This window comes from Pan troglodytes, chromosome Y, assembly GCF_028858775.2.
Source record: "Pan troglodytes isolate AG18354 chromosome Y, NHGRI_mPanTro3-v2.0_pri, whole genome shotgun sequence".
Classification (NCBI taxonomy): domain Eukaryota; kingdom Metazoa; phylum Chordata; class Mammalia; order Primates; family Hominidae; genus Pan; species Pan troglodytes.
This window is the reverse complement of record NC_072422.2, coordinates 28,017,530-28,032,215: the sequence shown is the minus strand read 5'-3', so window position 1 is coordinate 28,032,215 and position 14,686 is coordinate 28,017,530. Positions and strand designations below refer to the sequence as shown.

General features: G+C 39.6%; 1 protein-coding gene and 1 pseudogene across 11 annotated transcripts in view; one reads left to right on the top strand and one right to left on the bottom strand.

Annotated features, from left to right (window-relative positions):
- Positions 1-10,514, top strand: part of UTY (ubiquitously transcribed tetratricopeptide repeat containing, Y-linked) — a 249,115-nt gene extending 238,601 nt beyond the window's left edge. For 10 of the 11 annotated variants that reach the window (XM_063804974.1, XM_063804973.1, XM_063804972.1 and 7 more), the window contains one exon: positions 9,589-9,931. In XM_063804974.1, the coding sequence (XP_063661044.1) occupies positions 9,589-9,807 (219 nt within the window). In that variant the 3' untranslated portion in view covers positions 9,808-9,931. Of the gene's footprint in view, positions 1-9,588 lie in introns of all 11 variants that reach the window. The other variant, XM_063804975.1, reaches the window with a different exon arrangement.
- Positions 10,515-13,091: 2,577 nt separating this feature from the next.
- Positions 13,092-13,712, bottom strand: LOC112208999 (developmental pluripotency-associated protein 2-like; annotated as a pseudogene).
- Between the last annotated feature and the right edge of the window lie 974 nt (positions 13,713-14,686).

Genomic DNA, 14,686 nt, shown 5'->3' with positions numbered 1-14,686 from the left:
ATTCAAGTCCTCTTCTATTTCTCCCTTGAAATATACATTGTTATTAACTACAGTCATTCATCTATACTGCTGTTGAATGATAAAACATAATACATTTTATCTAACTGTATGTTTGTACCCATTAACCTACTTGTCTTTATCAGCTCCCTCTCAGCCATCTATCCTTCTCAGCCTCTGGTAACTATCATTCTACTCTCTACCTTTACAAAATCTTTTTTTTAGCCCCCACATATGAATGAGAGCACGCAATGTTTACCTTTCCACAGTTAGGTTGTTTCACTTAACATAATATACTTGGGCCAGGCTCAGTGGCTCATATCTGTAATCCCAGCAGTTTGGGAGCCAAGACAGGTGGATTACTTGAGCCCAGGAATTTGAGATCATCCTGGGTAACCTGGTGAAATTCCACCTCTGCAAAAAATACAAAAATTAGCTGGGTGTAATGGCGTGTGTCTGTATTGCCACCTACCCGGGAGGCAGAAGTTGAAGGATCTCTTGAGCCTGGAAGGTCAAGGATGCAGTGATCCTTGATTGTGCCACTGCCGCTAGCCTGGGAGACAGGGCAAGATTCTGTCTCGAAAAAAGTAAACTAATGAACTCCACTTCCATTCATTTTCTCCAAATGACATTATTTAATTTTTGTGATTTTTTAAATCTCATTATGGTTTTGATTTGAATATCCTCATGCTTAGACATGTTGAGCAGTTTTAAATGCCTTTTGGCAGTCTGTATGTCTTTTTGAGGATTATCCATTCATGTAATTTGCCCACCTTCTAATGGGATTGTTTTTATAAATGAGTTGTATGAGCTTGTATTTTCTGGATATTATTTGTCTCTTGTCAGACGAATGGTTTGAAAATATTTTTTCCCCTTCTGTGGGTTGTCTGTTCACTCCAGTGGTTGTTTCCTTAGCTGTGCAGAAGCTTTTTAGTTTAATATAGTACCATTTGTTTATTTTTGTTTTTGTTGGCTGTGCTTTTGAGCTCTTAGCCATAAAATCTTAGCCTAGGTCAGTGTTCTGTAGTGTTTTCCCTGTGTTTCTTCTAGTAGTAGTATACTTTTAGGTCTTTAAATCTTTGATCCATCTGGAGGTTATTTTACTTTATTTTATTATTTTATTTTATTTAATTTTTTATATTTTTTATTTTATTTTATTTTGTATTTTTTGAGATGGAGTCTTGCTGCAGTCACCCAGGCTGGAGTACAGTGGCACGATCGTGGCTCACTGCAATCTCCACCTCCTGGGTTCAAGCAGTTCTCCTTCCTCTGCTTCCCATGCTGCTGGAACTACTGGCATCTACCACCACACCTGGCTAATTTTTGTATTTTTAGTAGAGACGGGGTTTCATCATGTTGGCCAAGCTGGTCTCGAACTGCTGTTCGAGTGATCTTCTCACCTCGGCCTTCCAGAGTGCTAGGATTACACTCTGTGCCCAGCCTGGAAGTGATTTTTTTAATTCATTAAGTAAAGGGGTCGAGTTTCATTCTATTGCATGTGGACGTACAATTTCTCCCACCACCGTTTTCTAAAGATAGTGTCCTTTTTCAAATGTATTTTCATCTTTGTTTAAAAAAAAGTCACTTGGCCATAAATATCTGGATTTATTCTTGGGTTATCCAATTTGCTTCCAGTGATCTATGTGTCTTTTTATATCAATAGTATGCTCTTTTGGCTATTGTAGCCTGTAATCTATTTTTATGTCAGGTAGTATGATGTCTCTTTTTGCTGTGGATTGCTTTGGCTATTCAGCCAGTTTTGTTACTAGTTCCACATGAATTTTAGGATTGTTTTATCTATGTCTGTGAAAAATGACATTGATATTTCAGTGGGGAATTGGATTGAATCTATAGATTGCTTTGAGCAGAATGTTCAATTTATTGACATTAATTCCTTGGATCCGTGAGCATGGGATGCAATTCGATGCAATTCATCAGGGATAATAGTGTGTAGTTTTCTTTTTTGTTGTGTGTTTTCTGGTTTGGGGCGGTATGTTCAATTTAATGACATTAATTCCTCTGAGCCAAGAGCAGGGGATACATTTTTCAAGGTTAATGGTATATAGATTTTTGTTGTGTGTTTTCTGATTTTGGTATCAGATAAAGCTGGTCTTATAGAATGCGTTAAGGGTAATTCCTTCCTACTCAGTGTTTTGAAATAGGAAGATTGCTGTTAATTCTTTGTTACATAATTGGTAGAATTCAGCAGTGAATCCATTTAGTCTTGGGCTTTTCTTTGTTGAGATACTTGTGAATATTGAATGAATATCACTACTTTTTATTCTTCAGGGTTTTTTTATTTATTCTTGATTCTTTTTTGTTTTTGTTTTTGTTTTTTGACATGGAATCTCACTCTGTCACCCAGGCTGGAGTACAGTGTCACGATCTCAGCTCACTGCAACCTCCGCCTTGCAGGTTCAAGCAGTTCCCTTCCTCTGTCTCCCTAGTAGCTGGGTTACAGGTGCCCAGCTAATTTTTGTATGTTTAGTAGAAACAGGGTTTCACCGTCTTGGCCAGGCTGATCTTGAACTCCTGACCTCATGATCCACCTGCCTCAGCCTCCCAAAGTACTGGGATTTACAAGCATGAGTCACCATGCCCCGCTATTCTTGATTCATCCTAGCTAGTTTGTATGTTTCCAGAAATCCATCCATTACTTCTAAGTTTTTGCAGTTAGTTTATACTTGTTCATAATAATGTCTCATGATCTTTTCTATTTCTCTATTATCAGATGTAATGTTTTCTTTTTTACTTCTAATTTTATTTGGTCTTCTTGCTTCTTTCCTTGGTTAGCTTAGCTAGTGGTTTATCAGTTTTGTCTTTTCAAGAACGAACTTTGTGTTGATTGATCCTTTGTATTCTTTTTTAGTCTCTTTTTCTGTTAGTTTTGCTGTCACCTTTATTTCTTTTCTTCTGCTATTTTTGGGTTGGTTGATTCTTCTTTTTCTAATAAGTGCATCATTCGATTGCGTAGTTGAGATCTTTGTACTATTTTGATGTAAGCACTTATTGTTACACATTTCTCTTTTTTAACTGCCTTTGTTATATATATTTTGGTGTGTTGTTTCCATTTTCATTTATTTAAATTTTTTTCATTTTAATCTTTATTTCTTCATTGACCAGTGGTTGTTGTTTAAGAGAATGTTATTTAATTGCCATGTATGTATAGTTTCCACAGTTCCTATTGGTATTAATTTCTAGTTTTTTGTGGGGGTTTTCTTGTTGCTATTGTGTGGTTTTATGGTTTTTTGTTTTCAGTTTTTTAAATTGAGTTAGTGTCTCACTTATGAGGCTGGTCTTGAACTCCTGGGCTCAAGCAATTATCTCACTTCAACTTCCCAAAGTGCCGGCATTACAGGTGTGACCCACCATGCCCAGCCTTTTTAATTTTTTAATGTTAATTTTTTTTTTTTTTTTTTTTTTTTTTTTTTTTGAGACAATGTCTTGCTCTGGACTACAATGGGTTATTCATGGCTCACTGCAGCCTTGACCACTGGTCTCAAGCAATCCTCCCACCTCAGCTCCCTGAGCAGCTGTGACTACAGGCACAAGTCACCATGCCCAGCTGATTTAAATTTTTAATAGAGGCAAGGTCTAGCTATGTTGCTCATACTGGTCTTGAACTCCGGAGCTTACACAGTCCTCCTGCCTTGGACTCCCAAAGTGTTGAGATTACAGGCATGAGCCACTGAGCTCAATCTTAATTTCTTGTTCTATTCCACTGTGGTCCTAGAATATACCTGATGTGATTTTGGCTCTCTAAAATTTTTTCAGAAGTGTTTTGTGGCTCAACATGGTCTATCCTAGAGGATCTTTCATGTGCTGATGAGAAAAGAGTATGCTCTCTGCAATTTTGGGGTAAACCATTCTGTAGGTTTCTGTTAGGTACTTTTAGTCCAATGTCGTTCTTAAGTCCAGTGTTTTATTGTTGATTTTCTGTCTAGATGACTGGTCTAATGCAAGTGGGGATTGAAGTTGCCCACTATTCTTGCATTGAAATATCTCTCCTTAGATCAATTAATATTTGCTTTATGAACCTGGGTGTTCCAGTACTGGTTGCATGTATATGGAACTGTTATTTCTTCTTGCTGGATTGATTCCTTTATCATTATATAATGTATATAATGACCTTCTTTGTCTTTTTTTTTTTTTTTTACCTGCCTGTGGCTTAAAGTATGGCTACTCCTGCTTACTTCTGGCTTGCATATGCTATTTTCCCTCCATTACTTTCAGTCTGTGTGCTGACTTTTCAGGTATAATGAGTTTCCTGTAGAGAGCATATAAGTGGATGATGTTTTTTAACCCATAGATTCTATATATTTTATAAAGTGTGGAATTTAGTCCACTTATATTTAAGGTTATTGATACGTTGGTATGTGAGGTTTTGTACCTGTCATACTGTTGTTTTTTTATTTTGTGTATTCCTATTTCTTTCCTTTTCTCTTATTGCTATTGTGATTTGGCAGTTATCTGTAGTGGTACCATTTGAGTCCTTTCCTATTTGTATGTTTTCTTATAATTGAGTTTTATACCTTGATGTGTTTTTATGATGACAAATATTGTTCTTTCATTTTCAGATTTAGAACTCCCTTGAGCAATTCTGGTAGGGTTCATCTAGTGGTGATGAATTCCCTCAGTGTTTGCTTATCTGGGGAAGACTTTAGTTCTCCTGCATTTATGAAGGAAAATTGAATTGGATATAGCATTCTGGGCTGACAGGTGTTTTCTTTCATTACTTTGGTTATATCGTCTTATTCTAACCTTTCCTGCAAGGTTTCTGCTGAGCAGTCTGTTCGTCTACTGGGATTTCTTTTATTGATAACGAGACACTTTTCTCTTGATGTTCTTAGAATTTTCTCTTTGTAATTGACTTTAGACACTTTCCCTATAATGTGCCATGGAGAAGATTTTTTTGTGTGTCGCATCTGAGGGGATCGTGGGATCTCCTGTATCTGGATATGTAAATCTCTTGCTAGACTTGGGAAGTTTCATTTATTATTTTGCTAAACAGGTTGTGAACCTTTTGTTATCTTTTCATATGCCGAGATACCAGTAATTTATTTATTTGGTCACTTTGTGGTGTCCTATATATTGTAAAGATTTTGTTAATTCTTTTTCATTCTTTTAAAAATGTTTGCCTGGTTTGTTAATTCCAAAAGACTTGTTTTCAAGTTCTGAGGTTTTTTTTTCTTCTGTTTGATCTAGCCAATTCTTGCTGCTTCCAAACCTAGTGTGTACTTCATTCAAAGAATTCTTCAGTTCCAGAATTGATTTAGTTCTTTTTAATGACGTGTCTTTTTGGTATACTTCTCATTCATGAACTGACTTGTTTTTGATTTTGATTTTTTAAACATGCGTTTTAAAATGTTCTTCTTTCTGAGCTTCTTTACAATTACTACTGTCTTGTTCTGCCGTTTTGTGCATATATTTTTTATTTGGATCTATTCCTGGAGAATTATTATGTCCTTTGGAAATGTCATATTAACTTGCTTTCTCATGTGTCCTTTCATTGATATCTGCATAACCGGTGTATCAATCACTTCCAATTTTCTTAATTCCCTTTCATAGAGAAGGACATATTTCTGAGGATGAATCTGTGGCATTGGTTGGGTAAGGCACTTTGGCTTTGATTCTGGGTTCATGCAGTAGGATAGTCTCTGTATGATTTCTTTGATTGTAAAGAGCATCAGTGGTGTCTGAGACTTTTTCACTGGCTCTGCGGGTGCAGTTAGTATTGGAGGCTGTAGTGCAGTTTTACCTGGGACTGGGATGCCAGACTGGCCCATCTTTAGGCCCTAATGGTGGCAGCAGTGCACTCAACAATTGTCTCTTTGGGCTTCAGTGTGACCTGCAGTGGCACCAGTGTTACTGTGTCCGAGCAGGCCAGTGCTTGGGCCCCCAGGTGACTTATTCTGATGCTGATAGTGGCAGCTGTGAGCTTGGCATATAGGTAGGTTCTTGGGCCTCCGGACACCTGATGTGGCATGGATGATGGCGCTGGCAGTGACAGTGGAAGGATGCCTCAAGCAGTGTGTATCAGGCTGCACTGAGCTCATGAGGCCAGTCTCCAGGCCTACATCTGATACACACATATAGGTATCAGCTGTGGTTATAGCAACCAGGTGGATAAGACCCTGCCTGAGTCCCCCACAAGGAGTGTTCAGGGGTCAACATTGGTGGACTGAGCTGGGTCACACCCAAGATCCAGACTTACCTCGGGCATAGGTAGGGGATTAAACCTGCTCAGGCTGGGTTTTCCTGAGGACTGATAGTGTGTACATGTGCTGGGCCTGGAAAGCAGGGGTTAGAGGGATTCTCAGGCCACTGGCAGATTGCTTAGGTGAATGGTGGCAGCATTTATGCCATTGCCCTGCCACTAGGCAGGCGATACTGGTTTCAGTGATAGCAGCTTTGGCTCACATGTTGGGAGCACATGTGCTACTCATGCCTCAGCTCTGGTAGTGCTCACAACTACGTCTTGGGGACAGCAGCCGTCTTTGCTGTTGCACCTCAGCCCCAGCACTGCTGGGCTCCAGAACAGTAGGGAGTCTGTTGGGGGCATGGCTCTAGAATGGCACTTTCTTTGCATCTCGGACATACCTTTGTCCCAGGTAGCCCGTGGTTGGTTATACCTAAATTCCAGAGTCAGCAGCACATGCATTCCTTGCACCTCAGCCCTGATTCCTCTGGGCTTCAAAGATGGTCCCTGGTCTGTTTGGGATGATGTTCCAAAGAGTGTGCCTTGCTGTAACTGCTTAGGTCTCAAGGAATGTGAGGGATGCTGCACAGGCTATATGCTTAAAGGCAGTACCATCCTACTATCTCTCTGCAGCTCCCTATGTTAGTTTCAGGGCCCACTGAGTGGGGTTAGCTCTCCAGTGGCTAGAATTACAGGGATACCTGGTATGAACATGGATCCCTGGAGATCACTGACCCCTGACCTTGTTGGAAAGTCTCTCAGCACCCAGCCCATCCTGGCCAAGCAGGCTGCCTCACCTAATTCTTGTTTGCTTTAGGTATCACCTCTTTTCCAGTGCTCTCTCTTGGATGATCTAGTTCATGCGTGATTACTCACTTTGGTTCTCTTATTGGAGAAAGCAAATGCCCCTAGTCAGCCATCATGAAGGCTTCTTCATTTCTTTTTGAGAGATGTAAGTGGTATTGGGTTTTTAATTTCCATCTCCACATGTTCATCTTTAGTCTACAGAATGATGATTGACTTTTTTCTGTTTATTTAATATCCTCTGATCATGCAGAACTCATTCATTAGTTCAAAAAAGATTTTTGTAAATTGTTTTACATTTTCCATGTGTACAGTCTGCAAGAAAGAAGTGTTATTTCCTCCCTTGCTATATGTTGTTCATGTGTTTATTTTTCTTACTTTATCACAGCAGTTGGAATTTCCAGTATTGTGTTAAATAAGAATGATGAAAATGGACACTCTTGCTTTCTATTGTATCCAATCTTTTTTTAAAAAAAAATTTCTTAGCAGTATGATATTAGCTGTAGTTTTATAAGGAAATGCTCTTTATTAAGAATATCCTATTCTTAGTTTCCTAGCAGGTTTTACCATTGAGTGTTGAAACTTTCAAGTGCTCTCATTTTTCTGCATCTGTTGATAACAACCATATGACTTTTCTTTTTATTAGATTACATTAACTGATTTTCAATGTTGAAGTAGCTTTACGTAGATGAACCTTATCCCAACTGTTTGTGTTGCATGCGTATTTAATTTTGTATTTGCTGAGCTTAGCTTGTGAAAATGTTGTTGATTATTATACCTGTGTACCTGAGTACTCTTGATGTTTTCTGTGTTTATATTGTCTTTTTATAGTTTTGTGTCAGTGTAAGAAAGGCCTTATTTTGAATTGAGAAGTGTTCTGCCCAGTTTCTGAAGACATTGTGTAAACTTGATGTTAATTCCTAAAATACTTGGCCGAATTATCTAGTGATGCCATAATATTCTGGGTCTTCTTTTTTGGACTTTTAAAGTAAAAATTCATTGTCTTTAGTTGTCACAGACTATTCAGATTTTCTCTTATATCTTGATTGACTTGCCAGATTGTGAGTTTTGAAGAATTGTTTCTTTTAAGTTACAGAATTCCCCATGGTATTTTTATTATAATTTCAGTAGTATAGTATCTGCAGTAATGTATTTTATTCCTTATTGATATTTTGTGATTTCACTCACAAGTTTTTTTAAAGCAAAATTTTCTTTTATTTATTCTACTGTTTTTCCCCACATTTCATTGATTTTTCTTCCCTCTCTCACCCACAGCCCCTTTTGAGTTTGTTTTGCTCTTCATTCTTTAGTTACTTTTTATAGTTACTTCAGTTAATTTAAACTGTTTTCAACCAGGCACAGTACCTCATGCCTGTAAACCCAGTACTTTGTGAGTCCAAGGCAGCAGGATTGCTTGAGCCCAGGAGTTCAAGACCAGCCTGGACAATATAATGAGACCTCAACTCTATAAAAAACTAAAACATTAGACAGGCATGATGTTGTATGCCTATAGTTGCAGCTTCTCAGGAAATTGAGGCAGTGGGCTTCCTTGAGCCTGCAGTGAGCTGTGATTGTACCACTGCCCTCCAGCCTAGGCAACAGAGTGGGACCTTGTCTCAAATAATAATAATTCTCTCTTTCTATACACGCATTTAGTGAAATAACTCCCTTTTCACAGCTAATAGCCTGCATATTTTGATATGTTGTATTTTAATTTTTATTCAGTTTTATGTATTTTAAAATTTTCCTTTAGGATTTTCTCTTAGATCAATGTATTTAGAACTGTTTAATTCCCAAGTGGTGGGGAGTGGGGAGGCTTTATTTTTGTATAATACCGATTTCCACTTTGGTTTGACTTTGCTCAGAAAATACACTGTGTATTATTTCAGTTCTTTTAAATTTGTTGATGTTTGACTTATGTCTTAATGTTGATGTTTGAGTTACTTACTGCCTGAGCTGCACACTCCACAGGGCCACTGGGAGCTGAGGACAAGTGGGGGCGCCCCCCTCCCACTTCCAAGTTGATGGGGTGGGAGTTTCCCAGTGCAGCTGCAGCCGCCCAAGTCATGGCTGGGGACCTGGGCCTCCCTGTGCTCTTGAGCCATACCACAGCTGCAGAGCCAGGCATCTCTGCACTCTCAGGGACCCAGGAAGGATCCCTCCCCCACAGGCTTGGAGGTGTCTGCTCCTGCTGCCTTGCCTCTCCCAGCTCCCAGTGCCTATTCTGATCTCAGAGCAAGGTTGGGGCCAAGACTTGGCATTGTGTCAGCCCGGCCAGCTGTGCTCATGCTCAAGGCAGCACTGACATGCCAGCCTTCCACCTTCTTGGCCCACTCTGAACTTTGGGCACTGATGAGCATAAGAGGGAAGCTGATGGGGGGCTGAGGGCAGCTTGCACTGACCTGCAGGTGTTCCTTGATATATACATCCTGGGTGCCATGAAAGGCAGCAGGAGGCAGACATGTTCCTGAGTGCAAGGGGGTGGGCCCCTGGTGAGGCCCCACCTTCAGGCCAGGGAGGACCTGAAGGGTGGGAACTGGCCTGCCAGTCCTGCAAACCCCAATGTGAAATTGTGGTGCCTTTTCCAGGCCTCCCCATGGCCACCCATGGACCAATCGGTATTCACTTCCTCCCTTCTGCGGCCCATAAAAGCCCTGGGTTCAGGCAGAGCTGAGCAGACATCAGGTGACCAGCCGCAGAAAGGAGATACCCACTCCAGGGCCTCATCTCTGCTGAGAGCTGCAGAGATGACCAGAAGACCTGCACCCAGAGAGGAGCTTCCTGATCCAGGGCTATTCTGTCACTGAATAAAGCTTCTGTTTGTCTTGTTCTCCTTCCATTTGTCCACATTCCTCATTCTTCCCTGACAAAGGAGAAGAACTTGGGAGCTGCTGGATGGTGGGGCTGAAAGCTGTAAAACAAACAGGGCTAACACGCCCCTTGCTCACTACCTTGTGAGTGAAGAGGAGAGAAGAGCTGTAGCCCTTCAGAGAGTCCAGACCTGGGAGCTCCTTGAGCCAGGGTTGTGAATCTCTCTTCAGGACCTTGTGGTTTCGGGAGTCTCCAAGCTTCCTGTTGTCACTGCAGCTGTGGAAGTTGCTTGTGGTGTGCCTGCTTCAACTGCACCCTCACAGAGACCTGGTGCCTATGCCAGCACCTACAGCTGCCCATCCTTGTGCAGCAGCCAGCATGCTTGACTATGTGCAGTAGCCAGTCACCCCACTGGCTTGGTCACACACCCCTTGCCGCTCCACATCTGGCTGGCCCTTGGCAGGCATGGGATCCATGCCAGTAATGTGAGCCAAGTGTAGCCTTCCAGGCTGCGTGGGTGGAGCAAGCCCAGCAGGCCTGAGCAAAACTTGGGCAAAGCCACCACCACCCACAGAGGTTTCTGGCCAGAAAAGCAACACCATAAGGTTCCTGAAACAACGGGTCCCACAACTCTGTTCACTTTTTTCAGCTTATTTTCTCTTTCATGTTCAGCTAGAATAAACAGGAAGTTCTGTCTTTGTCACTGAAATTTTTCCTCTGTATTATACATTCTACTATTGAGCCAATACACTTTTATTCTAATTCCTGTATTTTTTATTTCTGTAGTTAAATTAGGTGTTTTTATTACTCATTTTTTTGCTGAAATTTATTACTCATTTCAAGAGATTTGTAATTGCTTGTTAAACTGTTTACATACCTTATTTTAAATTATTGTCAAATCAGCCAGACAGTAATATGGGAAGTTTCAGATGTTGTTTCCCCCACATAAACAGATTTAAAACTCAAAATTCCTTTTTGAGAAGCTCAGAGTCCTTTAAGCGTTTGCAGTACCCTGGACAATCACAAACTGATACCAGCTGCACTGAAATGAATAGGAAGAACAGTATTCTTTTACCTAGTTTAGCTTCTTTTCCAAGTTCCAGCACAGCTCACAGCAAAAATAGATGGGTGAAGGAAAAGAGAGTTTGTGGCACATTCAGTGTCCTTGGTCTTTCGGTACACTTTTTGAGGTTCTAGCTTCTGTCTTATCTCCCAGAGAGCGCTGAAAGAATTGACACAGTATGGATGCCCAGGGCTGCTAAGGAGAGAGGCGTATTTTTACAGCTAGCTTAAGTATGTAAAATTAGAAAGTGATGCATGCCTGAGGGTTCTTACCCAGAAAGGCAAAGGAGCAGTGTATACCCCCAAAGCATTCCTTTGTGCCAACTAAAAGTTCAATTTCTGTCTCACTTCACACATCAGATAGGTATAATGCAATCACAATTGTTTTTAAGAGGAAGATATTACAGGTTTTTGAAAACAGCTAACAAAACAAAAATGCCCAGGGCAAATAGGAAGAAAGATCCAGAACTTCTCATTGGGAGGACTTAAAAATATATTTCCTAATGAAAGCCAGTCGAAAATAACGAGACAGAGAACTGTTTCTTCAAATGCATGCACACAAACACAAAGCTGTACAGAACATGAAGAGTCAGAAAATAAGACACAATAAAAAGAACAAAACATATCTCTAGCAACCAACAATAAAGAAATGGAGATCTATGTATTGCCTGACAAAAATAGTCATTGTAAAAAAGTTTAGTGAGATACAAGAGAACACACACAGATAATTAAATCAGGAAAGTGTTACACAAAAAGAATGACACAAAGATGGTTATGAGGAAAGAAAAAAACATTCTGGAACTGAAAAATACGATAACTGTAATTTTAAGAATTAAGTAGAGTGGGCAACAGAATTAATCACACAGAAGAAAGAAATGTGAACTCTTAAAACATAAAATTTGAAATTAGCCACCCAAGAGCAAAAGGAATAAAGAATGAAGAGACTAAGGAAAGTGTCTGACTCATGAACACCACTTACGTTGCCAGTCAACATAGCACATTATGAGAATTTTTCGTGGAAGGAGAAAGAAAAAAGATAGTTTATTTGAAGGAATCATGGCTCAAAACTCCTCATTCTGGGGAAAGAAATGGACCAAGATTCATGATACTCACGTTGCCAGTCAACATAGCACATTATGAGAATTTTACATGGAAGGAGAAAGAAAAAAGATAGTTTATTTGAAGGAATCATGGCTCAAAACTCCTCATTCTGGGGAAAGAAATGAACCAAGATTCATGATACTCAAAAGATACCAAATCAGGTGAACCACAAGTCTACACTGAGATACATTATCATTAAATGGTCAAAAGTCCAAACCAAATAGAAATTTGAAAGCAGCAAGAAAAATGCAATTTGTCATATGCAGGAAATCTCCATACAACTATCAATAGAATTGTCAGCTGAAACCTTGCAGGCCAGAAGATAGTGGAATTATTTATTTAAAGTGTTGGGAGAAAAATGCCAACCAATAATGTGAAACGCAGCAAAACTGTCCTGAAATAAAAGAGAAATGAAGAGGTTTCAGACAAAAGGTGGTGGTATTCATCATCACTGAAATTACCTTACAAGGAATGCTAAAGGGAATTAGGTTGAAACCAATGAAGCTAAACAGCAACACTGAAACAACTCCTTGATAAAGGTAAATATATAGGCATATATAATAATGTTCTAACATAAATCGTAATAATGAACGAACACCATATAGAAATGTAAAATGTAATAAAAGCAGAGGAAAGGTAAAAGTGTTGATGCAATTATAGTTATCAGCATAAGATAGACTTATAAGATGTTTTATGTAAGCCTCAAGAGTAACCACAAAGAAAATACCAATAGGAAATGCAGAAAGAAAAAAGGGAAAAGAATTAACTTTATGTCACTAAACATATACACCAAAAATCAACAAGTACCGAGACAGCCAGAGAAGAGGGTCAAAAGAACGATAAAATAGAAAACAACAAAATAGCAATACAAGTACCTACCTATGTGTTTAAAACAATTAACTGAGCAAAGAACAATTAATAAATTCATAAAGTTTAGAGCAGTCTTCCTAGCCAGTGTAGGCTCTGATGCTCAAATGCAGCTACGTGGTGGAAGAAGATTTATGGACAGAAAAAGAAAGTGACTTACAGAAAACAGAAGTGAGGTACAGAAACAGCTGGAATGGTCACAGCTCAGCATTTGCCTTATTTGAACACAATTTGAACAGTTGGCCACCTTTTATTGGCCAAAACTTGATGCCAATATGGCTCCCTGCGCTTAAGTTACCACTTCAACTGTATTATTCTCTTCTGCTCTCTCATTCACCTCATAACTTTTCTGAAGCCGTGCTCTCTCGGTTACTGCCTTGCATTTCCTCGAACGTTGCTGTAATCTGGTCTTGTGACATTTCAAGCATATCTTGCTGTTGTTCAGGGTAAGCATGCCTATGGAGCCTCAGACGAACTTCTGTTTTCTTGCCTTTAGTACTCAAACTGAGTTGTTGACAGCAATCCCACAAAGGGTCCTAACACACCTTATTAATGGGAGGCAAAATGGCAAGGGAAGTGCTAGTATTTTTCATCTAGTTTTTTGTGGCACTGTAAATTGTTCATTTGTTTGAAGTAGATGACCTTGATTGTATTTCTTAAATTTCTCCAGTTTGACATCAGAAATTGAAGAAACAACTTGGTTTCATTTGTTCCATAGTTGGATCATCTTTAACTGGCACCAATGTCAAAATCATACTTTCCTTGTCATCTACTTCCCCCTCAAAGAAATTCTTGCTGCTATCCAAATTTGAGTCTGACATTTTCAGCAACACCCTGGGGAAGGCAAGGACAGCAATGTTAAGGATATATGGTATTTTACTTCTCTGAATCTGATTTCTCCTGTTTTTTGTTTTTTGGTGTTCTTTTTTTTTTTTTTAAAGACAGAGTCATGCTCTGTTACCGAGGCTGGAGTGGTTATCTTGGCTCACTGCAACCGCCGCCTCCCAGGTTCAAGCAATTTTCCTGCCTCAGCCTCCCAAGTAACTAGGATTATAGGCGCCTGCCACCATGCCTGGCTAATTTTTGTATTTTTAGGAGAGACGGGGTTCCACCATATTGGCCAGGCTGGTCTTGAACTCCTGACCTCATGATTCTCCTGCCTCGGACTCCCAAAGTGCTGGGATTACAGCCATGAGCCACTGTGCACAGCCCGGTTTCTCCTTTTATAAGCAAATGTCTTCTACTTCCTGTTACCCAGATGAGCTCTGTTTTCCTTTCGTTATCTTTTTCCTCTCCTTCATTTTCTGACAATGCGATAACTTTATCTGACAGTGGGATAACTTGTCCATTTGGTGATATGTTTTTTTAAAAAAATTAGGCCAGGCACAATGGCTCATGCCTGTAATCCCAGCACTTTGGGAAGTTCAGGCAGGTGGATCACTTGAGTCCAGGAGTTCAAGATCTGCCTGGGAAACACAGTGAGACCCCCATCTCTACCAAAAAATACAAAAATTAGGCAGGCGTTGTGGTGCATTTCTTTAATTTCACCTACTCAGGAGGAGGTGGTGGGAGGATTGTTCATGATGTTTTTTAAGTTCAGCCTAAAGAAACCTTCATGTATGTAGAAGTATCTATATATCTATATCTAGCATCTACATACATATATTTACACATCGTTATTTATGTGTATATTCTTGTCTGTACATATAGATATATAGACGTATCTACATATATAAATATTTCTTTATACATATGTATATATGTGTGGGTGTGTGTGTGTATGTGTAGAACTTCTAAACATAAAGCAAGTGATAAGAGATCAGAAGAAAAAATGCACAGAATGAC